Below are 25961 nucleotides of genomic sequence, written 5' to 3'. Positions count from 1 at the left end.
ACGGCTTGTCCGCTGTGTTCCTCTTTGGGTCCCAGCTCCTGCTGTGCAGGGAGGGCGACCACGGAGGGGAAGAGGTACCTTTTGTCTCCATTAGTGAATAACACCCCCATACACAACCATCCCAAACGCACATACGATGTTAAAATCCCTTACTTGCCACACACACGTGGCCTCCAGACAAATCTCCAAATCCCTCAACACACACACACACGCACACACACGCACACACACACAGCCTTCCCAGTGTGGCTTCCTTTAGCCTCGCCTATAAAAATTTTGGTCCACTACTGAGGGAACTGTAAGATTTTTTAGGTTCTCCTAGTTTACAGATTTGAGGCAATCTCTGCTGCTCTGAATTTTGGTGGATTAAAGGTGCAAGGGAGGGCAGTGAGTGGGCAGAGGTTTGCATTCCTCAGTTGATGCGTCTTGTTTTAAGAAGCCAGGTTGAGCTCTGCTAGACACCCTCCGTATCTACGTGGCCTGGAGCGGGTGAGGAGGGGTGGCGCGGTGTTTCATCGATGACTGTATTGGAAGAAGGGTTCGGGCTGGGATGTGACTTCTCCCCTCTGCCAGTGTCCGGGTCTCCTACACCCACGACCCAGGCCCAGGAGACTTTGGGGAAATATTGGAGGAGATGGTGACGAGCGTGCAGCCGGCTACTAATGTTTGCTGTGCTGTGGCCAACCTGACGTAAGGTTCTTTACAACCCAAAGAGTTGACACGGAAAGGTCCCCAGACATGACTCGTACAAACTCTTCATTTTACTAATGATACCCGCCCGAGGGGAAGCTCCCACTGTGGCAGGGCTGAGCTCCAAGGCCAAGTGCCTTCTCGGCCCTGCTCTTGCCCTGTGTGGTACCCCGAGGGAGGAGCCCCCTCCCCTCACCCCCCCCCCGTGGGGACCGATGGCACAGCTGTAGCCGGCGGCAGGTCTGGGCTTGGCCCAGGCACCCACAAAACCAGAGCCGCAGGGCACACTTCACTGGTGGTTTGGGGAGGAAGGGATATCTGTAGCCGGATGTGGCCGGTCCCCCTCCAACCCTACCCACCAGTGCAACCACTATCCGGAGGCCTTGGGATGGGAGGTGGAGGAGCTGGTTAAAGCCGAGCTTCCTACCGGGCCCTTCTTCAATCCAGGCTTCCGGAGTGGCCCCCACAGACCAGAGCCCGGGCAGCCCGGTCCTTCCGTTGCTAGAAGCAAGTGGCCCCCTCCCTAACCTCCGTCTTCCCCTTTCTAAAGTGGGACCGGGAAAGAGAATGGCAAACATTTGGTGAAAGGGTGCAATGTTTTTGTTTTCCTTTTTTTCTTTTGTATGTCTTTTCTCTTTTTCTTTTTCTTTCTCTGTCCTTCGACATTTAAGCACTTGGGAGGACACAAGGGAAAACTTGTATCAGATATTGTTCTTTGGCAGGCCTGCAACGAGTTCTCCTCTGTAAACCACAGACGGACAAGAAATAGGTCAACTTAAGAAGCTGGCCCAGCGGGTGGCCCGGGCCGTGGGTCTCTCTCCTCTTTTCGATGAAGGGCCTTGGAAAGCTTTTCCCCAGCGTCCGCCCGCCTCCCCTTCCCATTCGGTGGCTGACTCCTTTGTGAACTAATGACTGTAATTATTGCCTCCCTGAGCTCTTTTGTTATCTCCAACCACAAGCGCGACCAAGGGGAAGGGGGAGGAGGGGGCTCTTTTGCGAAATAAAAGTCTTTATAAAAGCAAATTGCCGTCTAAGGAGGACGGCGTTAAGGAAGGACAAATCAGATCCCTTGTGCCTCTGAAGTAGGGGGTGTTAAATAAAAAAACGTAAAAGCCACCTTTACAGCCAACGTGTTCCGGAGCTGCGGGATTGAATGGAGTTTAAACAGCATTTTAAATCGCGTTTTTAAAAATCCTTTAAATCCAGGAATATTGGTTTCTACGTTCTTCGTGTTTTAATCCGTTTCTTTCTTCGGGGTGTGTTTCTTGTGTGTGTTTAAAACGCTTGCCTTAGAGAACCTTTATGTTTTCGACCATTCATCCATAGTTGAAAAGTTCTGCCACTGCAGCCTGCTGGCTTGAAGCGAAACATTTGTAAGATTTGGTGTGGATTTAAACAAAGAACCGGTTTCTCCGATGCGTATTTGCAAGGCTGGAGCAAGAGTTGAGGAGCTGCCCTGCCCGCGGTGCAGATGGGGCAATAACCACGTCTTTACACTACGGGAGTTGTTACTTGGCTCCACTGGAGCTTTGGAGCCAGGAGCGCCGGAAACAGGGGCCTGAGACCTGGTTTGGTGCCCACCACGCACCTGCCGCCTCGTGCAGGCTTCTCGACACAGCTGGCCCTTCCCTGCCCCCACCCCCAGCCTTCGCCCGCAGCCGCCGGGCAATCCAACGGCTTCTCCTGGCTCGGGCACGTGGGAAGAGGACAAAGCTTTGTGGAGAGAATTGAACAGGCCCCCACGTGCCTGGGGACAGAGGACTTGGGCTTGCACGCGGCCACCCTGGGCCCCACGACGCCCTTTCTAAGCCAGGATCGAGGGGTGGTAACCACGACTGAAGATTTGTGGGTCTCTGCTTTCACAGCAGCTTCGGATGACTTGGTTCAAGAGGTCAGAGAAACAGTGTCTGGAACACAATGGACATGAAAAGCGCTCGCCCAAGGGGTGCAGTACACCAGGAATGCTCGCCGCGGGAGACAGGACGCAGCCCTTTCTCACACGGTCCTCCTCGCCCTCTCTCCACCTGCCCAGGTGCGCGGAGCCGCCAGGTGCGCGGACGCGGGTCCTGACTGCCAGGTGAAAGCAGCGCGAACTCAGAGGGCCCCGAATTCTCACGGCGCCCTCCCTTTGTTTAACAGCCTTTAGAGAAAGGAAATTGTAAGAGAGGCAAGAGTCTTAACTTTCTCAGGAAATGAGAAACCCCTTTTTCACCGAGCCACAGAAGTAACCAATCTCCCCCCATCCCCAGCGCTATTCGGCGGCAGGAGGTGAGGGGTGGTCATTGATTTGAGGCCAGGTAAATTGAGGACCCATCAAGCGATGCGTTCATTCCGCCTCCGATTTGGAAAGCTAAGATTGCTTAGTTGGAAACTGTGCACTCCTCCCACGCACATACTAATTCCCAGCACACTTAAGAAGTGGCCCTTCCATGCCTCCAATGGCCAAGGTCACCAAATGACCCGTTCCTATAAGCCGTCAATACTGCAGACTCTAGCTGCTCTCCCTCACCCCCTTCCAAGAAGTGCCCATTCATTTTATTTTCCCCGAGCCTGAGGTCCTCGTGATAGACTCCAGCATGGATTTTTAACTGTATCAATCAGCAGTCTTTCTCCCCAGCCGTCAGTCACAACCTGGACGGTGGGTCCGGCGACCGCGCCCTCCGAAGCGCAGGACTGTTACGGGCCCCGGGATCGCGCAGCTCAGTAGGTAGGCATTAGGCGCTACTGAGGAGCTGAAATGAGCCCATCAGCGTGTGGGCGCTCTTCCCCTGCCATCCCTTCCCCCGCGTCCCCTCCCCAAGCTCGCGAACTGCTCCTGATTCCGGCACTGGCGCTCCGGCTTTCGAGGTCACAGCGACCTCAGCATTCTCTTTAAAGGAGGGCGGCGCAGGGATAGCGCCTCTTTCCCTGCAACGGGAGCCAGACCGCAAACAACACGCACATCGGTACGTATAGAAGCTCCTCTCGGCCACCCTTCCTGCCTCGCCTAAGTCTCTGGTCCGCCCCTCGCTGAAGCCAGAGCTCAGGCCGCCGCGTTAGCACCCTGGACAGCGCACCCGAACCCTCACGGGCAGCCGCACCCTCCCGCCTGGCTTTCGCCGGGGCTCGCCTGCACGCCTCCCACCCACTCACTCTGACTCCAGCTGGAGCTCACTGCCTACCTCGCACCCCTCACGATTCAGCTCCCTCCCTGTCCCATTTTTCCCTCTGCCGCCCCCTCATCCATCCCTATTGGGCTCCCTCGCCTTCAAAATCCCTCGGGCGCTCCGCGCTTTCCCATCTCCTGGCTGTGCGGAGCCTTGGGTCCCTTTCCTAGCTAACCTCCGCAGCTTTCGGAGCGTTGCCACATCTCAAAGCCCTAACTCCAACACAAACGCGCGCACACACACACGCAGACACGCACGTTTCCTGTCCCTGTGTGACACCCACGCTCTGCTTCGCTGTCGCGCAGGTCCCCGCGCGGTGCTCTGCTCCCGCCACACACACGCACGCGCGCGCAGGACCGCGCCGACCCAAGGCAGCTCGCAGTCCTTCGCACTCGGAGGCGACCTGCTCCAGTCTTGCTACGCTGATGGCCTCTCCCGGCTCCGGCTTTTGGTCCTTCGGGTCTGAAGATGGTTCCGGGGATCCGGAGAACCCTGGCACAGGTAGGAGAAGCGGGACGTGCAGCAGGCGAGCTTTGCGGGAGTGCTGGGGATTGCGGGGCTCGGAAAGACGAAGGAGGTTTTCCAGCAGCAACAGGAAACTTCCGCGGCTTCGCCCTGCTCGCGGGGTGTATCCCCGATGGTCCAAGGGACCATTATCCCCTGGGAACACTCCCAAGGAATCCCGGGCCCTTTCTCCGAAGTCTGGGAGAGCCGTCCTATCAGAGGGTCTCCGCGGGCCTGGGACACTGCCACCATCTTGGTGTCTGGAACCTGGAGGACAGAGTCGCGGTGGGAAAGGAAAAATTGGAAAGGAGAGAGAATTCTGAAGGAGAGCGTGCGAGGAGAGGGACAGACTCGGTGTCTAGGAAAACTCGCTGGAGCGAGGCAGGAAGGGGAGTTTGCCTGAACCGACTGGCACCTGGAAGGCGTGTGCAAGGGGGTCGTGAGCGGTGGGTGCTCCTCCTTGAGGAAGGGAGCGGTGACCCGAGAGCCGGGCCGCGCTGCCAGCTCCCGCGCACCTCCCGCACGTGCCCGCGGCGCCGAGCCCCCGGCGGCCCCTGCCCGGACCCTGGCTTTATTAACGTTGTTCACATAGAACGAAATTTCACACGTCCTTTTGCTGTTCTCTTGCTTCCCGGCTGTCCTCCTGCCTGTGTTTCCTTACAGCTAGAGCCTGGTGTCAGGTGGCCCAGAAGTTCACCGGCGGCATCGGAAATAAGCTGTGCGGTGAGTGCGGGTGGCCAGGGGAGGGAGACGGACGGGGCCTGGCGCCTCGGGGTCTGCGGGGCAAAGCGACCTTCTCAGCTCTGCGTCCCCAGCAGCGGAGTTGGGGTTACTTATCCCGGGGTGGGCGGAGCCTTGGGAGCCCCGCGGGGCGGGAGGCTGACCGAGGTCCGCGCTCCGTGTCCTTGCCCAGCTCTGCTCTACGGAGACGCCGAGAAGCCCGCGGAGAGCGGCGGGAGCGAGCCCCCGCAGGCCACCTCCCGGAAGGCCGCCTGTGCCTGCAACCAGAAGCCGTGCAGCTGCCCCAAAGCCGAGGTCAACTATGCATTTCTACACGCAACAGGTAAAGGCGCCTCGCGGGGCCCCCGGGAGCCACTGCCCCTCGCTCTGCCCCGCCCACCGCGGCCAAGAGGGATCCGCGCGGCGAGCCGGACCCCAGGCGTGAAGGTGAAGGGCTGAGGTGCACCTTACGAGAACCTTCAGCTGAAAGTGAAACGTGCTGGGCCTGTTTCCTGGGTCCAAGCACCGACCCTGGCCTCTGCGTGGTGCTGGGTGCCCACGTACCCCCAAAGGCGCTCTTGTGGCCGCGGCCTCTTTTCGCCAGCACCGCCGTCGGGGCTGCTGGTGGCCGCTGCGCCCGCGCGCACCGAGCTCGAGGTCGGCTTCTTGGTGCCGCTGAGACCTCGGGTGGAACGCGGCGTCCAGGTCAGAATTACTAAGACTTTCTAGGTCTTTAGATCGCAGCAGTAATTTGTAGCTGAGATTTTACAGAAGAACGATTCTATTCACGTGAGACCTGCGTGCGGTTTTGCACCCTTGCGCTTACACACCCAGTCATCCAAACACGCGCGACACACACACACACACACAGAGGGAGAGAGAGAAAGAGACTTTGGAGACAGCGGGCCTTCATAATAAGCCAAAGATCCTAACATTGTATGTTCCTCTTTGCCTTGCTTGCCCAAACGCGTTCCTCAGACATTTCTGACGTGAAGTATCTCCATAATCATTTTAAATGGTTTGCTGAAAAATAACACGTAGGACGAACCCTGTGAAATAATTAAATGGAGGCACACTCTCTTTAAGAAAAAAGCAAACAATAAGTAATGAACTGAAATACGAGAATTCATTTAGGGTAAGAGGGAGAAATCATACTTTCATTCTTTCGTCTTTGAAAAATGCCTCCCTTTTAAACAAAATTTTCTGTGTTTCCAGAAGATTGTTTTAAACATAACAGTCTCTCAGTCCAAAGAGAAATCGCCAGATCAAGATCTTGCCTAGATATTTTCATAGTAAAATTAAAATATGGCATTTTGATTCCATTCCTTAGACCTGCTGCCAGCGTGTGATGGAGAAAGACCTACCTTGGCGTTTCTGCAGGATGTCATGGATATTTTGCTTCAGTATGTGGTGAAAAGTTTCGATAGATCAACCAAAGTGATTGATTTCCATTACCCTAATGAGCTTCTTCAAGAGTATAATTGGGAATTGGCAGACCAGCCACAAAATTTGGAGGAAATTTTGATGCATTGCCAAACAACTCTAAAATATGCAATTAAAACAGGTATTGTCCCATCAAAAATAATAAAGCTCTTTTTTTCTTTCACAATCTTTATTTTTTTCTATAAAATATTTTCTGTTTTATAAGTTACTGGTATTTTCAAATGTACAGTTATTTCCATCATTTAAAAATGATAGAATGATTCAAATCAAAAGGACCCTTTGTTATTTGTGTTAATGCTGATACTATCAGAATACTATCAGAGTTGATACCATCAGAAACATTATCTAATTATAATTGTCAGATTTTACACTGCATGTATTTGACCACTGATGTCAGCAGAGGCCAGTAGAAGCGACCCAAAATGGATACAGAAATGAATGCTCAAAAAACATGATACAAACAAAAGCCCAAATACTATCATAGTACTGGTAATTTCCTTGGCATAGAAATGGTCAGAAATTGGACAACAAACCATTCTATGTAATTATTGAATCAGAGGGATACTATTTTGGCATTGTCTCAAATGCCAAGACTTCAGATTTGAACTCCAGATTGTCTCTGTTTTAAAAGAAATGTACACAAAAGAAAACACAATACAAACAGCCTTAACAATTCAGCCATGTTATACAAGGATGTGTGCTTCATAACCACTCTGTATATAAGATAAAGAAAAAATGGGGTGAGCGGAATCAGATATCCTCATGGGGAAATTTTTAAATGTATTTTGTATTTATTGCTTTTTAACAATATTCTTTATATTCTGTCCATTTTATAATCCCAGGTGTACTGTTTATTTAGGTGCATTCTAAGCTTTCATTTTATCTATACAACGTCAGCTATTCATCTCCCAGGTCTTGATTACCCCCTTCATTTTCTACATTGTCTCTAATCATCCTGCTACATGGAGACACTACACTTCATTAAAGCAATAAAAATAAGTATGACTGACTTTTCAGGGGAAAGGGAGAGACCTTGTGGATCTAAATTGATTTGTGGCTAATTGATTTGGATTTAAATTTGATCATTATCATTCTAATCAACAACAAACATTTTAAGAATGTTTGCTGTGTGATTTTAGCTTCTTTCTGTTTTGTTTTTGTGTTTTGTATTTGCACATTCTTTATAACAGCAGAGAGAAAAGGTATGCATCGAAGAAACTTTGGGAAATCGATATACTGAATTATTAGTAGCCACCTTTGTGAGACTGTAGAGTTAGAACTACATACATAGGGAAAGGAATTTAACTTGATTTCTATCAAACTCAGTTTGTGCAGTATGATTTTTGAAGGTTTATTAGGTATCATTTCAATTATGTTCATGGTGAATCCACTTGATGTATATACTAGGCATTAGGGATGTTTTTCCTCCCAGCTTTTCATATGTCTGTGGGTACAAACTTGAACAATGCTTTTAATTTATTTTTGTTTGACCCTTTGCCCCAACCTAATATTTAAATGTTAATAGTAAATTACCATCTATTAATGTTATTGCTACCAAACCAAAAAGGGTCTATACAAATGTTTTATATCTTCATCTTTAAAAGCTAATGGTGTCTGAAATACAATTTAAAGAGTTAAGATATTGGGAATTGCAAGTCAATGAAAGTAATTCTATCAATGTTCCATTTAGTGTCAGGAAAAAAATGGGCCAACTCGATACTTAGATTGTTGGCCTAAGCTTGCACAAGTGTTGGTCAAGTGTAGCTCTGATGCATGTTACTTAAAGTTCAGGACAAAATATGATTAATGAAATTGGGTTTCTAAGCAAGACATATCAATATTAATTTCAGTATCAATGTTATTCATAGCATACATAGTCCTACCCTCAAATAGCATTTCAGAAAATTAACAGCGGTCACCTTCTCTTTTCAATTGGCAAGTTTATAGCTCTCTATGCTATATTTGACAACGATACTGTTTGGGGTCTGCAAAGTAGTTACCATCTTTCTACCATTAGGCATTTAATGCTTCTCAGGAGATATTTCTTTATATATAAAATGCATGTTATCACATGCTTTCTACTGGAAGTCTTTAACCTAATTTCCACTTGGACTTCAAGCTTACAGAGGAGTGAGGGGCAGTAGGGAGATATTTAAAATGAAGTCTTCATGTATTGTTAAAAATTAACTCTATAAGAAACCTTGGAACAAAAAACTGCAGAGAGTGATAGGATTCTGGAATCATTAGTGTTTGCGAAGGTGGGGGTTGTAGTCATTAGAATTGGTGGTGATGGTGGTGGTGGTGGTGGTGGTTGAGGGGTGGAGGGTGGTGTCTTGAATCTTTTAACCCGACCGACTATCAGACAAAGGAATTGCAGCGTCAATAAATGAGGCGTCCTTGGGTTTGTGTTGCCGGTATATAGAGAGCAATTTGGACGACTTTGCGCCCCAACCCCAATGATTGTGGACACCCGGGTCAGAGGTGCCCGGGGCTGGCTGTTTGCAGCCTGAACATCCTTCCAGCTTTGTTTGATAATCTGCAGGGAGCGTTCCAGAGGCAGGAGCGGCTCTAATCTCCAGTCTCAAACTCGCCGTCTCCCTGGCTGCGCAGGCTTCGCCGGGCCACCGGTTTCCTGGCGCCGATCCTCGAAGTACAGGGCCTGGTGGGGTTGGCAGCAGCAACAGCTGGATACCAGGGCTGCTGGACAGGTGGCAGGCTCTAAGGCAGGTCCCACACCGTTTCCCTCAGAGAGCCCTGCCTGGATTCACCTGCAGCCTGTAGGGGTGATGTGAAGGGAGCAAATATAATAAATATTTCTGCAGACTGCAGAAATCAAGAGGTCATGCTGTTCTGACCTGTCAAACTATCTCCCTCTGTATTTTCAAATTTTTCAGGAGGCAGGAGAGATTCATGTGAAATGGGAAACTAAGGTAAAAAAATATATAAAAGAAGGGAGCCAGGCCATTGAAGCATCAAACTTATTTCCAATTTCCCAAAGTCAGTCGTGGTGGGGGCGGGATTGGCTTTCTGATATCCTGGGCCACGACACACACCTGGGGATCCCTCTCAAGTTTATGGAGAGGTTTTCATGCCAAAGTGTCCATAGAGTTAAATAGGACATGATAACAGACACCAGATTCCTCCTGAAATGCATACGAATTGGAGAGTAGATTAACGGGTAGATTTGCTAATCTTTATTAATTTCCTCCTTTAAAGAAATGGCTTAGGGAAAGAGAAATGCAGGGGCACCAGGAGGGAGAAGACAGCTATCATTTCAGCTGTGAGCTCTAATGAAATTGGGAGTCAATGAGGCAGAGAGGAGTGGAGGGTTGTTCCAGACGGCACGGGCAGCAAAGAAGGTTTTTTCACTTTTCGGGGATGCACAAACTGACAGGGTCAGCATCAGAGGGCCTGGAAAAGAGTAAAAAAGACAAAAGGGCACCGTGCAAGGCCACAGTGAGGTAAAACAATGGCGGAGAACTGGGAGAGAGCCGCACAAAACCCAAGCTCTTTCAAATGTGCTCTTTTCTTTCCCAGCTCCTATCTTTTCTCAGCGTCTAATTGTCTAGCCACAGGCCGGAAGCTGATAAGAGAGCACTCCAGTCCTACAGATAAGCTACGTGTTGACTTTTGTCCCTGCTTTCCCCATTGCCTCCCTTTATCTTGTTTTGTCCATGCTGGCATGAGAGACTATCACATCCCCAAGCTGCAGACAGGTGTCCAGTAAGTGGCAGATGCCTTTTTATCAGATGCTATTTCCATAATTGTTCATCTTCCAAAATTTTGCTGCTAAGCAAATCCCAGATTTATAGATAGGTTTTTATGGGGCAAGGCAAGGAAACGAATTCAAATGAGATACTTACCCTCGTATTTTGAACAATAGCCTCAGGAGTATTTGGATGTCACCCCTTTAGAGAGTCTTAGAGAAATCCAGAAATTAATTAGCTAAGCTTTGCTAATGGACTGATCAGGCCACTGACTATATCTTCATGTATCTTGTTGACAAGACAATGATGTTGATTGTATTCAGCTTTGTTTGAAATCACAACTATGAAGGAGTTCTGTTGTTTATAATTACATATTTGGATAAAAAAAGAATTGAAAAGAATTAGGTTTGCCCATGCCATCTTTAGACAATCATCACCTTTTGAATCCAGGGCAAATTATTCAACAGTGTCCTATTTTCTCATTTTTGCCTTGTCTTTTGTAATCATCAGCCATTTGTCACTGATATTATTATGAATGTTGGCATGCCTGGCGGATATCATGGAATGACTGATCTCCACAACAGCTTCAACAAAAAAACAACAAAAAAAGGATTTTTAGCAGCACAAGTATAAACAAGGATAGCCTGACTTTGAATAGCTTTGGATTGCACTAGCATTTTAGTTTGCAAATGTATTGAATGAATGCTAGGAAATTAACTGATGTCTGCATTGCAAACCACGTTTGTTATTTTGATAGGAAATATTTGAAGGAATATTTTTAGAGAGTGTTTTAAGAAACATCAAAATCCAAAGTAGTCTCTTTTGTTAAAGGAAATGTTCCTTTGGGGTGTGTATGTGTGTGTGCGTATGTGTTTGTGTGTGTGTGTGTGTGTTGAGTTTCTGAATATGGATTTCCTATTACTGAAGGATCTTTCAAGGTTCTTTAGCTAGAGAAATGGTGTGTTTGAGAGGCATTTGTTGCCATTGGATGCAGTCCTGATTCTGGTATTCCATTTTATTCAGGGCATCCCAGATATTTCAATCAACTCTCTACTGGGCTGGATATGGTGGGATTAGCGGCAGATTGGCTGACATCAACAGCAAACACTAACATGTAAGTAGCTAACTGTTTTTGTGTAATCCAGGAAAATTATTGGTGAGATTCCATTGTCTTTATTCTACCTCTCATGTGAAAATCTCCTATTAAGTAGCCCATAAAATAGTGATTCGGACTTCAGAAGTACATGGGTGTTCACTCTAATTTAATAGAAAATAATTCTGATATAACTTTCATGCAAAGCTATACAATATTTTTTTAAACACAAAAGGGACTTTTTTGAATTTTGGATTTATGATTATGCATAGTGTAAAAGAGAAATAAGACCAGATGTTGTCTTTTAAATAGTGTTACTCAGAAATGTTCTTTATTTACTTAATATAATAAATGAGCCTTGTGCACTAAGCCAGTAATTGAAGCGCTTGACTTACAAATACAGAAAAATGAACAAACCTTTTAGAAGACATAATTTTCTCTCTGCTGAATTGCTATAATCGTAACAGTTGTGACCATAGGGTTTGAAAAAGGAAATAGTTCTATAGATACTGTAATGGTGAATTATATCTTTGAGTTACATACATAAAATGTGGCCATTACTACATTTCAGGTTCACCTACGAAATTGCTCCAGTATTTGTGCTTTTGGAATATGTCACGCTAAAGAAAATGAGAGAAATCATTGGCTGGCCAGGGGGCTCTGGCGATGGGATATTTTCTCCTGGTATGTGATATTTCAACTTTTCTTTGTGTTTTTACTCCTTATATGCAATGCCCTATTATGAACCTAGGAAAGATTACATATCTACTCTGGATTTCTGCTTAGGTTAAATAGGCTGTATGTTGACCAAAAGAATCAGTTTGATTAAGTACATGTGACCATTGACCATGACTCCGAACCAACTACACCATGCTTGCACATTAGTTATTTGTGTTCAGAAAGAGCATAAACAGAGATGATATTTTCCTAGTGCTTCTACTGGAATCCTATGCACAGGATGTATGGATCATGTGGAACAAAGGAATGAAGATTGCTAATAAGAACATTCACTCCCTGATACTCTTCCCAGAATTAGAGAAAGAAAAAGGGTAGCCACATTTAATAAAGCATTCTCTGCTTGAGGGTGCATAACAAGGCAGACCTACTTAATAGAACTTATGTATGTACCTTGTCCCTTTCAAACAACAAGCAGAGAAGCTGATCAAGGAAGACAGAGATTGCCTTGGGAGATAATTTCTTAGAGCCAAAAAAGACAGAATGATGATTTCTTCAAGAATTTCCTCATTCCTTCTCTTCTTTATCATGCCATTCAATCTTTTCCATCCTGCCTGTTATCACGAGCCATTGCATTCTAAACTCCATTGTTTACACCTCTTCCCGACAGGAGAATAAAACAGAAAGAAAAAGCCCTGCCCTTGGTTCCCAGGCTTGTGTGTGACCTTGGTTTGACGCAGAGAAGAAATAGAAATTAGGAGGACAGTGGAAAGAGAGAGTCACTGACCCATGGAAAAGAAACCTAGTGTGCAGATCACTAGCTAATCACTGGCAGGAGGAAGGTCGTCATAACAGGGTGGGTGCCTCCCTAGGGCTCAGTACAGGATGGGTGCCCCCCTAGGTCTCAGTACACAGAGCCAGTGCCACACCTGCCATTGTCAGGAAAGGCAAAGGCCACACTGTGATCTCATGTCAGCAAATCTACAAAGACAAGTAGATGGTGAGGGAGAGAAAAAATAAAGAAAAGGTGGAAAGAAGAAATGATAACCGAGTGACAGAGGCCTCAAGGCCAAGGCTTAAATCAAGCAACTTTACTTACAAGCTCAGATCTGCTATTTCATGTTATGTTTTCAAAGATATAGCACATTTTTTCTCAGGTGCTGAAGGAAAACGTGTTAGTTAAATGGAAAGGAAAATTAGCCTTTTCTTTTTAAGTCATTGAACACCAGCTGTGATGAATTTTAAGCTAGCCTTTATTTTGTAGGGAACTTAGTACTTAGCTCTCCTCTGGAAATCCATCTCCTATTGAGGGAACTTTGTCATCATTGCCTGGAACTGAGGCTCTTAAGGTATTTTTTTCATGAGGAATTGGGTAGGGTTCAGGGATCAACATCATTCCTACCTTTATTCTACCCCCTCTTATCAGGGAACCTCTTTTAATGGTTCCCAGGTATGGGGAGAGAACAGCTGCTCCTGTTGACCTTGAAAATTTGACTAAGGGGTCTTAGGCCAGAACTAATTTACCTGGGCTGCTCTTGGAAGTCACCTGCCCCAGAAAATAAACACCCAGAGAAAGTATCCTCTTTGGTAGTTCTGCTAAGCCAGGTATGGTCTTAGGGCTTGCCCTGCCACCCTGATCAATAACAGGGAATAATCAAGAGAAGGGGGTAGGCAAGACTTAAGCTTGATCATGGGACTCCTTCCTTGGATACTAAAGAATCATATGCTCTCACCCCAAGAGGGAAGCCATAGATGTCATGCTGCGGTATAATGTAGACATTGCAAAGTGGGGAGGGGACAGAAGAAAAGGCCATTGGAAACCTGTTTCTTCTCTGCTCTCTCCAGGCATTACAGATAAGAAATGGACCATAGCATCATTATTTGCTAACGGATGCCTTTCTAGGTAGCAGCCAGCCTTATTCCTGGGGTTATTCCTTATGTTTTAAGGGTGGCGATAGGGGAAATCACACATCTTATGTGCCTGAGATCTGGAAGTCCCACTGCCTGGAGTTAAGATTGAAGAGATAGGTCTGTGGCTTGAAAATATAGCTCAGCTCAGTTTGCCTTACTCCTCCATCTATAACATTCAGAGGCTTTGTGCTTCATGGAAAGTCCTCTGGAACTTCTAAAAGAAATCTGTTTAGGTGATGTCACCTATGCCTTAAAGGCAGAGAGAACTGAGCACTACTCACTGCTCAGCAAGTCATGAAGTACTGGGGGGGAAGGAGGAAAGGCTTAGCTTAGTCACAAATCTTTACCTACCAGGATTTTCAGAATGATTCAGGGCTGGTTTTGCATCTTTTCTGTGGAAGATTCATGAGAAATAGGGGCATGCAGGCCTCATGCCTCTGCCCTCCTGCCTGTGCTGCACAGAGCAGTCCTCTCACTCCAGAGGCCCAGAAGCTTCTTTATCCCTCTCGGGGCTGCTGAACCCTTGGAAAGAGAATGACTGAGGAGCAAAGTGAAGAGTGGGAAGGCAGAGCTGGAAGCTTCTTGGATAAGTGTCCTTTGAAGAAATGCACTTCCTCTGTGTACACCTCCCCCTTTTCCTCTGCTTTTCTTTCTCCCCAGCCTCTCTGAGAAGAATGAGAGCAGTAGTGCTCCACAGGAGACTTTTGCCCCCGGTTTTTGACCCCCAGAGGACATTTGGCAATGTCTGGAGGCATTTAGTTGTCACACAGGGAGAGCATAGTGCTACTGGCATCTGGTGGGTAGAGGCCAAAGACGCTGCTAATGCACAGGACAGCCTCCCCTCCCCCAACAAGGAACTTTCCAGTCCAAAATGTTATTAAGTGCCGGGACTGAGAAACCATAAGCTTTTAGACAGTCAGACTTTTAAACAGGGTGTCTGCTCTGCTCAGAGTGGGACTGACCTGGATTCTGCTTGTCCCATGTCTCTGGGGTCCAGAAGAGGTAGAAATTGTCCTCATTATGACTGATGACAGAGCCAGGATCTGGGTGACGACTGCTCTGTGTCAGGCTGCCTGCTTGCATCAGAGCCCAGGACGCATGAGGCAAAGATCATGGCCCTATGTGGACCATTCAACTAGGTATAGAGAGCGCTTTTGCTTCTCCGCTTCCAGAGGGAAGCGGGAAGTCAAGCACTCACAGGATGGCATGTCCCCCTTTGGGTGAGAAGGGGAGAGTACCTTCACTGTACCTCATGATCTCACAACTTCCATATTCATTTGCATATTTATTTGTATGCACAACAATCAGTCTTATTCCTAGATAGCAAAAATCCTAATCTTTCCAACAATCCTGGGGAAAACTCACTTTTCTTTGCTTGTCAAACGAGACTCTACTTATGAGATCTAAATTTGATGGTATGATATCTTTGACAATCTTAAGACGATACAGGAAAAGCTATTCAATATGAACTTAAAATTCCCTAAGTTGTGTGTTTTCCTATAATTATGAAATAAGATTTTGTTAACCATTACAATTATATTTCAATGATGTCTTTGAGAAGGAAGAACTGTTTGGGGCAAATTAAGAGATGAGTATGATGAGATGGGCTTGGATGTTTATCCTCATTCTGTGAAAATTGTTGATTTATAGTTCACATCATTAACAGCAACTGATTTGTCTCAGTTTAAGTGAAACACATTGCATGAGCTGAAACGATAACAAGTCTTCTCCATCAGAATATAAGTAGGGTTTTCCTAGACGTCACGCAGAATGACCACACTGGCAAGCTGGGAAGGAAGGCAACAATTTCTCAGTTCTTAAAAGCCTCTTCAAAGGCCTCCCAGCAAAAGCAGAATCAATTGCAGTTCATTTTAGTGACAGAGATGAGGATGGAGGAGGAGCATCCATCCCCTGCGCCCAACCCTCCCTTTTCTGGACCCTCTTAGCTAAGTGCCTGAGTCTGAGGGTTCAGTTCAAAGGACAGCCAATAAGAATGTCTTCTCCTGTGTCCAAGAAGGACTCTAGGTCACTGGCAATAGGAATGTGGCTTGCATGCGAAACGATGCTGATAATGGCTAGAAGAGGTAACTGTGTGTTGCTATGCACTTTAGGTGGTGCCATATCTAACATGTATGCCATGCTGATTGCACGCTTTAAGATGTTTCCGGAAGTCAAGGAGAAAGGAATGGCCGCCGTTCCCAGGCTCATTGCCTTCACATCTGAGCATGTACGTGTTTCTGTTCTTCCCATGTTTAAGGTTATATTCCGTAAATCCCGAGTTGAAGGAACGATACTTGGAAATGCTTTATCCCCCGAGGTTCTCTTTCCAGAAGATACTTCTTGGGAGAGAAGGAGGGGAGAGAATGGCTGAATGGTCCAAGGCATGAACTCTTTCTCTTTGAAATTCAGGAAAACCCTCAAAGAGAAAGCAGGATATTTTTACCTCTAGTTCCTACACTTACTTTTCAGTGATAATGTTGTGTGTTGGGGGAAGGGGAGGAGGAGAGAAAGCAGAGTGCTGGTGAACTCATTTGGACCATCCAGGCTGTGCCTGGATGTTTTAAGTGGTGTGTGTGTGTGTGTGTGTGTGTGTGTGTGTGTGTGTGTGTGTGTGTTCATAACATGGAAACAAAGGGCAAGTACAGATTGAAAAGCAGTCAATAAAATTCACAACCACAGCAGTAGCCATGGAATCAAAGGAAACTAATGATTTATGTTAACAAATTATCTTTAGCATCTTGTTTTTAGTCATGTTTACTACAAACTTAGTGGATTAAAACAACATGAATTCATGACCTGGAAACATGGAGATCAGAAATCTATAAGGGGTCAGGCAGGGCTGTGTTCCTTCTGAAGACTGTAGGGAGAATCCTTTTCCTCACCTTTTCCAGCTTCTGGAGGCCACCTGCCTTCCTTGGCTCGTGGCCACTTCTTCCAACCTCAAAGCTAGCAGAATATCTTCCAATCTCTCTCTCTCTCTCTCTCTCTCTCTCTCTCTCTCTCTCTCTCTCTCTCTCTTTCCCTCCACCCCCCGTTTCTGTCACCATATCTCTTTTTCTGGCTCTAACCTTCCTGTCCCCTCTTTCCCTTGTAATTACATTGGGCCTACCCAGATAACCCAAGATAATTTCCCATTTCAAGACCCTTAATCTAAGCATATCTGTGAAGTCCCTTTTGCCATGTAAGGTAACATGGTCCCAGGTTTAGGATGTGGACTTTGTGTGTGTGGAGAGGGTGCATTATTCAGCCTACTAGTACCCCACCATGAGATAATTTTCATTTCTCAGCTTCTCCAAGGGTAGAAAAACATGATATAGTTTTTTTTCTCAATTGTTATTTCCCTGAAATGGATTTGGACCCCTAAATAGTTAAATGTTACTATATTCTCAGTCTCAAAAAGCCTAGATGATCTTATATGGGGCATCTTTTTCTTTTTGTTTCCATACTCTTTGTACAGCCTGAAATGAGGTTGGTCGACCAGCAAGCTGCCTTGTGCTCTCTGAGTTGTGCATGAATTTCTTGGGCTCAAGCTTCATGTAAATTCACTTAACTTTTCTCAGAAAGCTCAGGTCATGTGGTCTGGGAATAATTTTGCTATGCCTTCTTTTCATAATGTTGCAAACTTGGAATCTAATTCTTCATCTCTATGGGAAAGAAAGGTAATTCAGCTATACAACTATTTGATTCTCTCTTCTCTTTCTTATATCTCTATCCACGTACATAATTATGAAAGAACATTTCATTATATTCCTTCCCTAAAATACCAACTGGTTTTAACTCTAGCCTTATTTTTGACAAATGAACTGTTTTTCTAATGTATACTAAGTTATATCAGATAACTATTTGACCATTTTCAACACATTTCCAACACATATTGATTCTCACAACAATCTTGTAGGACAGGCAGAACAGAGATTATTTAGTATTTTTCAGTATTTCAGTATTTTTAAAATGAAGAGGCTACAGTTAGCTAGGTAGATAGAGCCAGGATTGAGTCAGGTTTCCTGACTCCCAGATCAGTGAGGTCCCTGCCCCAACTACCAATGTAGAAACCAGATTAAAGGATGTAACAACAAAGTTCTGTACACCATACCTCATCAGCTGATTTAACATTTTATACCTTCTCAAATCAAATTTCCACCAAGAGCTTTTTGTTAATGTGAAGGTGATTTTAAATTGTTACTCCCTTTCCCAACCAAAAACCAAAAAACAAAAAAAAAAACCCTCCTCATTATCTCATAGAGTTGGGTTGGAGGGGCTTTTCAGAGTTCATTGAAAGCTCTCCTATGTCTCCTTGAATACTTGATCCAAATCATTCTGGATGGATAGGCCCTTAGAAGTAAGTCCTGCCCTTGAAGCTCCAGGTTAAGAGGTAACACAAGCCTCGTGTCTAGTTCCTCTTGGCTCCGTACCTCAGTGCCATCCCATTCCATTCATCATTTAGTGTAGGTCCTTTGAGCTTTGGGCCAAGCCATATATTCCCCTAATCTTTCCAGATTTTACAATCCCTCTGGCTCTCCCAGCCCCAGTAATAGATCTCCACAGGCTGAAGCAAGAAAATTACCAAGTCATGTCTCAAATGCCTTTTCTCCAGGCCAAACAATTTCCATTTTTGCATGGAGGTTCCTTTCCTGAGTCTCTTGACCTGCAGGGAGACAGAGTGGTGGGTGAGCTTATGTGTGGACCCAATGAGAAGCGGGAAAAACTGCTCTAGGAGTTGTTTCTCCTTCTACTCTTTGAGAGCTCCAAAGGCCCACGACTTGTCGAGAATCAAATGAGAGCTTCATAAAACATTTAACCTCAGTGCCTGGGACATAGGAAAATCTACACATATGAGGTAACTTAAAACAACACAAAAATCCTTGTTTTATAGATGAAGAATCCAAGCCCCTGAGGTGGGAGATGCTTTGCCGAAGGTTTCACAGCCATTCACTGGCAGAGTCAGATCTAGAGCCTCAGTTTCCCAACAGTCCCAACACTACTCTTTCAGCTACTGGATCAGATGACCTGAACACTCCTCTCTAGCTGCTGCTCTGCATTCACTTGTGGCACCTTTTCTCAAGTCCTATTTTCTCCATGTTGTTTATTCTAGGGCTAATGTAACTTCCTAATCTATGGAAGCAGGTCAACTTACTGTCCTTTCTTCTATATTCACCACTGAGTTAGTAACTTGACATAACGTGTTTCCCCGAAAATAAGACCTTGGCGCACCATTAGCTCTAATGCGTCTTTTGAAGCAAAAATTAACATAAGACCATGTCTTGTTTTAATATAATATAGGATGGAATATAATATAATATAATATAATATAATATAATACAATATAATATAAATACCACGTCTTATATTAATTTTTAACCATGTCTTATATTAATTAATTAAATAATACCACGTCTTATATTAATTAATTACCACGTCTTATATTAATTAATTAACACGGTAGTTAGAGCCATAGAGTTGGAAATGGCATTGAGAAATGTTGTTATCTTCTAGCATCCAACCAGAAACTTCACACATTCAGGAAGGGAAGGGTCACCTTCTGTTTTCTAAATGACCTCTCTCTCTCTCTCTCTCTCTCTCTCTCTCTCTCTCTCGCTCTCTCTCGCTCTCTCTCGCTCTCTCTCCCCCCTCACCCAAAGCTGCCTATCTCTTTTCTGTCCACAAAAACAGACTAAAACTTTCTCCTGCTGATAAGTAGGGCAAGATATTTAATTTTTCTGTTTGTCCAAATCAAACTGTTTCCTTGAAATTTTGGATGGGACTAAATTAAACACATAGCATTGCTACAAAGAACATTAGAAGTAATAAATAAATCACTGATTTGAAACAAGAGATAGCATGTAAGCTCTGAGTGAAGAGTTCCAAGATTATTTTTCTCCAAAATATAGAATCACAAAATCTCAGATTTGGAAAGGATCTTAAATATCATGTGGTCAGTATCATCCTTTGTTAGAATATCATCACCTTTACAGATCTTCAGTAATAGAAAAGCTTGGCAAAAATTAATGTGATGCATTTTATGTCCTTTATTGAAAGTAGGTGTAGAGGGAAGCTAAGATCCCAGCTCAATAGTTCACATCTCTCTCTCTCTCTCTCTCTCTCTCTCTCTCTCTCTCTCTCTCTCTCTGAATCCCGAACCATGAACTTAATTCCAAATTCCTCTTATTTCTTCATGTGACACCAGATCTTCCAGAAATAACTTTACTGAAACAGCATAATTGCGTCTAAAAAAAATGTTCTTCGTAATCATAACAGATAGTGGGACCTTACAGGCAAATTACATAACTAACTCACTTCACCAGCCCGTCCCAGCTCATGTCCATGTGACCTGGGGCCAGTCACCAATGTTCTGCCAAGGCCCCTCATGGCTTCACCCAACTTCTTTGCAGAAGTTAGTCTCATAATTGCTTTGGAAAGATGTTTTCCACATTAACAACACTACTTGAGAGGGTTTCAATTGCACAAATAGATGTCTCTGATGTAAAAAAAAAAAAAGAAAGAAAGAAAAGAAAAGAAAAAAGAAAGAAAGAAAAACAGAACAAAAACAGAGAAACCTAACGGCAGCCTAGGTATAATAACTTGGGAAAAGACAACTCCCATGAAACTATTCCCATTAGACAGAAACTCAGTCTGATGGAACTTTCAGTAAGTGAAATTGTGGGCCACATTCAGTCTACCTTTAGCACCATCTGTTCTGCCTCCACTTTCTTACCTCCTTTCCCCTTCAGGGCCCTCATCACCCCTGTTATTTTCTCCTCTACCCAACCCCTCAAAACCTACTCTCAGGAAAGAATGTGAGAGCCAAGAAACTGATTGTAAGACTCAAGTGTTGCCTCTCCTGGGGGTCTTTTCACTGCAATAGGAGACAAAGGAATGAGGCAATAAGGCACAAGTCCAGCCACTGGACGGTGAAATGTTTTCTTTATTCCTTCCTTCATTTTCTCGGTACTGCTGTGTGCCAGGCACTGCCTTGGGCAGTGGGGAGATGGCAGTGAACAGAAAGAGACTCAGTACCCACTTTCAAGAAGCATACATTGTACTGCGGGGGAGGGGGAGGGGAAGACAAGGAAGGGATGGACAATGGTCCTCCTTCCACATGCCCTTGAGATCACACTCCAAATTGGGTGACTGACCCTACCTTGCTCTGAGTGGCAGGTCAAGAGTAACTGGATAGACTTATTTTTCTTCAGGATATTGGATATAGCCTATAGTTTTGGAAGGAAATGATGGCAAGCCCTGCTCTGCCACCTCCTAGGATATGACCTCGGATTAGCCACTTTATTTCTACTTGGTCTGTGAGATGGGAATGATGATAACCAACTCACTTAGTTGTTGGGAGGATGAAGTGAGATAATACGTGCCTAGGGGGGAGCACAGTGCCTGGCCACCAGCAACCACTCCACAAATGGCTTCTGACATTGCTGTTATAACCAGCCCCGCACTAGTGTTCCACATGGAAAAGACCTGAGCCCATCCAAGAGGCAAGAGGAGACAGCAGAGAGAGCAGTGACATGCCTCGGGACATATCTGGGGGCAAATTATCGCCTTAAGATGGATATAGCCTCTCTCCCAAAAAACCCGAGCAATACTCAAAGATTTACAGCCTTATGAGTGTTCAGATCCTCTATTGTTACTTGTATGATTTTAAGATTTCCCTACATACCCCATATGGCATATGTTTATTTTAAGGCATAACATGAATTACATTAATTTTGCTTGAGGATTTCAAAGTTCTGCTTGAGGTAACTAGGGAGACCTGAGGATGATATCGCATCAGGTAGGAGGGTGGGAGAAGGTGAAGGTCCTCAACTTTGGGAGCACCTGTGGGTGCTGGGTGATCCACAGACACTTCACATTCGGTAGCTAAACTTCTCACACCAACTCTGCCGAGAGGAATGTAGCACTGCAGCTGAGCAAACAGTGGCTCAGAATGAGAAAAGAACTTGCCTAAACAAAGCCAGGTGTCCAACTCAGGTCATGTTGTCTCCAATGACCTCTTTCCACACTTATTTTTATTTCAGTCTTCTCAGGGTTCTAAAATCAAGGACATAATTGCTTTCCACTAAGTGATCACTGCCACTGAGTGATTCCTGTGCAATGCTCAGTGCTGGCGTTCATATATTTGTTACCAAATATCCTCGGATCTCTTTTCATGTCAACTTAAGCGTGGCACGCACCAGGATCTTTTAACACGTACTTGGGCACGAGTTCCCATGGGATGACTTTATAGGATTGAGTGTGAGTAATAAGTGCCTGTGTGCACATCCATGTCACCTCTGACTCACTTGGCATCTCTAAGAATGGCTAGGTAATCCCCTCCCCTCCAAATCATAGTAATTAGAAATCAATGAGGTAGTCTCACAGAGTACAAGCTTCTTTGTAAATCAGATGCTTTAGAAAGAAAGCAGAATGCTCTTTGAGGCCATTTGATGAGCAGAAGCAAGAACAAGGGCTACCAGTCTCTCTGACAGATGGAGCTATCATTTCCCTCAAATCTCAGGTGTTACTGGAGAAAACCAATGGATGTGTGGAAGGGTTATGGAGAAGGAGGGGGACGGACATGGGAAGAATGTTGGTCCTGCAGTGGCTGAGGGGGGAGGCCCAAGACAGGGGGAGGGATCGAAGTCGTAGATCCCAGCTTATTCATAGGTTGGGCTTCATGATTTATGTGTTGGAGATCCTTGATATGTGATGATGTATAATCCATTCCCCTCATTCAGGATTCTTCCACACATGCTCCATTCAGTCCGCCCACAAAGAGGGCACAAAAGGGTCAACTCCAAGGACAATTGACAGACCTTAGAGTTAGAAGGTAGGGCTTTTAACTCTAAGAATGTCAGAGAGGGAAGAGCTGATATTTCCAACCTAGTGTGTTCTTTTGCTTTCTTTATTTGAAGTCTCTAGGTTGCTTCTTTCTTCTCCCAAACAGCTGGTCTGGATAAAAGGGTCTACATTTTGGGAAGGACCCCATCTTAGGCTTTCTGGGGAGAATGCCAAGAAGACCTCTGAATTTGTTTTAGAATAGACCTTAAATTAGAAGCATTGAGATCCATTTAGCCCACCATCATCTGCCTCAAATCACCAAAGACACCCCTCAACATTGGGACTTGTGGCCAGAGATTTATGGCAATAAATAATGGACGGATATTTCCCTGGATTTGTTCTCTGAGCATATGGTCAAACTCAACAAATATTTGTTAACTATATACCACAACAAAGTCTTTGCCCTCATGTATCCTACGTTCTAGTAGGAGACAGACGGTAAACTAATAAATAGTTACTCTAATGTCACAAAGTGACAAGAGAGTGGGGTGGTAGTGACCTGTTTTATAAGATGGTCATAAAAGATCTCAGTGGACATGATATATAGCAGAGACCTACATTGAATGAGGGTGGGAGCCATGTACATATCTGAGGAAGGGTTTTCCAAGAAATGGAACAGCAAATACAGAGACCCAGAGGCAAGAACAAGTTTAGCAAGTTCATAGAAGACCAGGAAGACCAGTAGCACCAGGTAGAACGAGCAAGAGGGAGGGGAGACGAGGTAGGTGGTAAGGTTGGCACAGGGAGGTAGCTGAGTACTGAGGGCTGTCTTAATAATCTTTGTCTCCCCTGAGCCTAGCAGAGGCTTTTCCTGAAGCCCTGTGATCCACTAGGAAGTTGAATCTGTCTCAGTTCAATACCTGGATGTGAGTAACAATGGCTTAAAAGAATTATTGCAGCTTTCCAAACTGCTTATTTCAATTGTAATAGAGGAAGAGAAACTAGCATGTCAAGAGACTGAGGTGGTTTGTCTTGGAGCTTTCTACCATCCTCCTTACTCTCCCATCATCCTTAAAGACAGGTAAGATTTACTGACTCCATTAAAGAAGAAAAGAACTGATTTGCACCCTCCAGTCACAGGACTAAATAAAATGGCAGCGCTAATGCCTGTGGGCCCTCATTCTCGCACATTCTCACTCATCCCGCCCAAGTCCAGACAGCCTGCTTAATGTTTTACTTACAATTATGTTATAACTATAAAATCCCATACTTATTGGTACATATTTTAAATGTCAGCTGAATCATGTAGCCTATATCTAGATTACTTATGATATTTTTTTAAAGACAGAGAAATTAATCTTTCATCAACTTTGAATTTTTCATTTAGTATAATATAAAAACCAGATGGGTTTCAACATCTACGACCCTTGACTAGAAAAACAATTTTCTTCTAAATAAACACCAGATTCTATCGGGGGGAGGGGGTGTCTACCGTTATTTTTCCACAATCGGGGTGGGGGAGGTAAGAGAGGCATTCATTAGCTCATTCCCCAGCTGTTCCACTGATGAACTGATTATCACAACTGTCTTGAGGGGCACACCTGAATCCTTGTGGCTTCCAATTTTTGTTTCTATTTTTGCCTTCTGAAGCCCCACAGAGTAGTCTGTCCCTCTACTCCTGCCTTGGCTCAGCCCTTCAGATATGAACGCCACCCGTGCAGTATGTCCTTCATCCCCTCTATTCATGACAAAGCATCCTCTGAGCGCCCTCTAGACACATGCCTTCCAGGCTCCTCAGCATCCAGGATGTTGCTGCACTCTGGTTCATCAACAAGTGAGCCCATGAAACGTGGGGCCAGGGATTAGAAATGATTCTCCATGTGTTGTGTCACCAGCACTGGAAGACGGGCCATGTAAGCTGCCACTGTCACTGTTTCTTCCTCATTAGGCAGTGTCTTTTTTCTTTCTCTCAAGCTCCTTCTTTATGGGTCCCTTGCTTTTAAGTGGCTAACATTTAGCTACTGCCCTGCTCCCTTTCCTGAAACTATAAATAGTGTTGGGTAGCTAATTTTCTTTTTCCATGCCTCATATCACCTTTGTTCTCCATCTTTAAGCTTCCTATTTGGGCCTGTGTTTTTGTTTAAGTGTGTGGTATTTGGTATGGTGATCAATTATCCTGGGTAATTGCCCCTCATTTGAGATCCCTATTCTTTCTCATTAAAGACCAGACAAGACAACGTCCTCTCATTGACCAGGTGCACCAGATCTCTTACTTATCCCCAATTTGCCATTTGGCAGTTGACGGCTTACAAGCTCCTTCACTGAGGGGCCTAATGTGAATAGCTTGTGCTGGCTCAGTGGGGCAGCTGGCTGCTGCATTCCATGCCCTGCTGGCAGTGAAAGACATAGCGCTGTTTCCCCTGAGCTTCCCTTTTAGGTAGCCCAGGGATCTGCTAAATGGCAAGAAAGAGCACTTTTTTTTTTTTTGGTAGGGGAGACATGCATCTTTACAAAAGCTTTCTCTCCTAGTTCCCAGGTATGTTGGTAACAAATGTCCACTTTGTCTTTCTGAGGTTGTAAAATGAGGTTAATAGCCCTTTCTCATCACTTCTTAGCTGCATGGGGCTTTTTAGAAAGCCTCTATTCAATGGCTTGTTTATTGGTTCACATTATTTGCTGCTGGTATAAATGTGATTTCTTCTTGCTTATGAGGCACACCCCTCCTCCCCCCAAAATATGTGTGTTAGCAGTTCCTATGCAGCATATTTAAGAATTCAGATGAGTCAAAAGTGGTCATTGAAAGAGGGAGTACACTCTGGAACCGTTACTTAAAATTCCAGTCAGCAGCCCTTTGGAGATGTAAATTGAGGCAGCAGCTCTCCGTTTGGACAGCTTAATGATCTGTAGTTAATAGTAAGAGGCTGCTGGGCAGATGCAGTACAGCTGGGCTTAGGTTAGCCTCTCTCAGCCCTCCAAATTGCACCGTGATTACAGCCATTGAGATTCAGATTCCTACCCGGAATCAGTAACCCAGAGCACAAGGATGTGTCAGTGTGGCCTTTGTCCCCATGCGCCTTCCTAAGCCCACCCCGGCTGGGCCGTCACCTGCACTACAAATAGTCCCCTAGTAAGTCTGGGATGAAGAGTGCTGGGTTTAAGGTCAATTTCTCCTCTTACTTGAGTGCACACAATCTGATTCAACTTGAGAGAAACTGAGTGTATTCTCTTGGTAGCAAAATATAAGTCTGGGAGCCATATACTGTGTTTCCCCGAAAATAAGACCTAGCAGGACCATCGGCTCTAATGTGT

General features: G+C 45.2%; 1 protein-coding gene across 2 annotated transcripts in view; it reads left to right on the top strand.

The window, feature by feature from the left end:
• Positions 1 to 3495: 3495 nt before the first annotated feature.
• GAD2 (glutamate decarboxylase 2) overlaps positions 3496 to 25961 on the top strand; it is a 71415-nt gene continuing 48949 nt past the window's right edge. Inside the window, exons 1-8 of one of the 2 annotated variants that reach the window (XM_081059810.1) lie at positions 3496 to 3635; positions 4142 to 4337; positions 5004 to 5063; positions 5254 to 5403; positions 6391 to 6624; positions 11234 to 11324; positions 11875 to 11987; positions 16001 to 16116. In XM_081059810.1, coding sequence (XP_080915936.1) covers positions 4262 to 4337; positions 5004 to 5063; positions 5254 to 5403; positions 6391 to 6624; positions 11234 to 11324; positions 11875 to 11987; positions 16001 to 16116 — 840 coding nt within the window. In that variant the 5' untranslated portion in view covers positions 3496 to 3635; positions 4142 to 4261. Of the gene's footprint in view, positions 3636 to 4015; positions 4338 to 5003; positions 5064 to 5253; positions 5404 to 6390; positions 6625 to 11233; positions 11325 to 11874; positions 11988 to 16000; positions 16117 to 25961 lie in introns of those variants that run through there. The other variant, XM_081059811.1, reaches the window with a different exon arrangement.

Source organism: Rhinolophus hipposideros (genome assembly GCF_964194185.1).
Source record: "Rhinolophus hipposideros genome assembly, chromosome: 1".
NCBI classification, from domain to species: domain Eukaryota; kingdom Metazoa; phylum Chordata; class Mammalia; order Chiroptera; family Rhinolophidae; genus Rhinolophus; species Rhinolophus hipposideros.
Note: the sequence above shows the minus strand (reverse complement) of the source record. Positions and strands in the feature narration are given on the sequence as shown.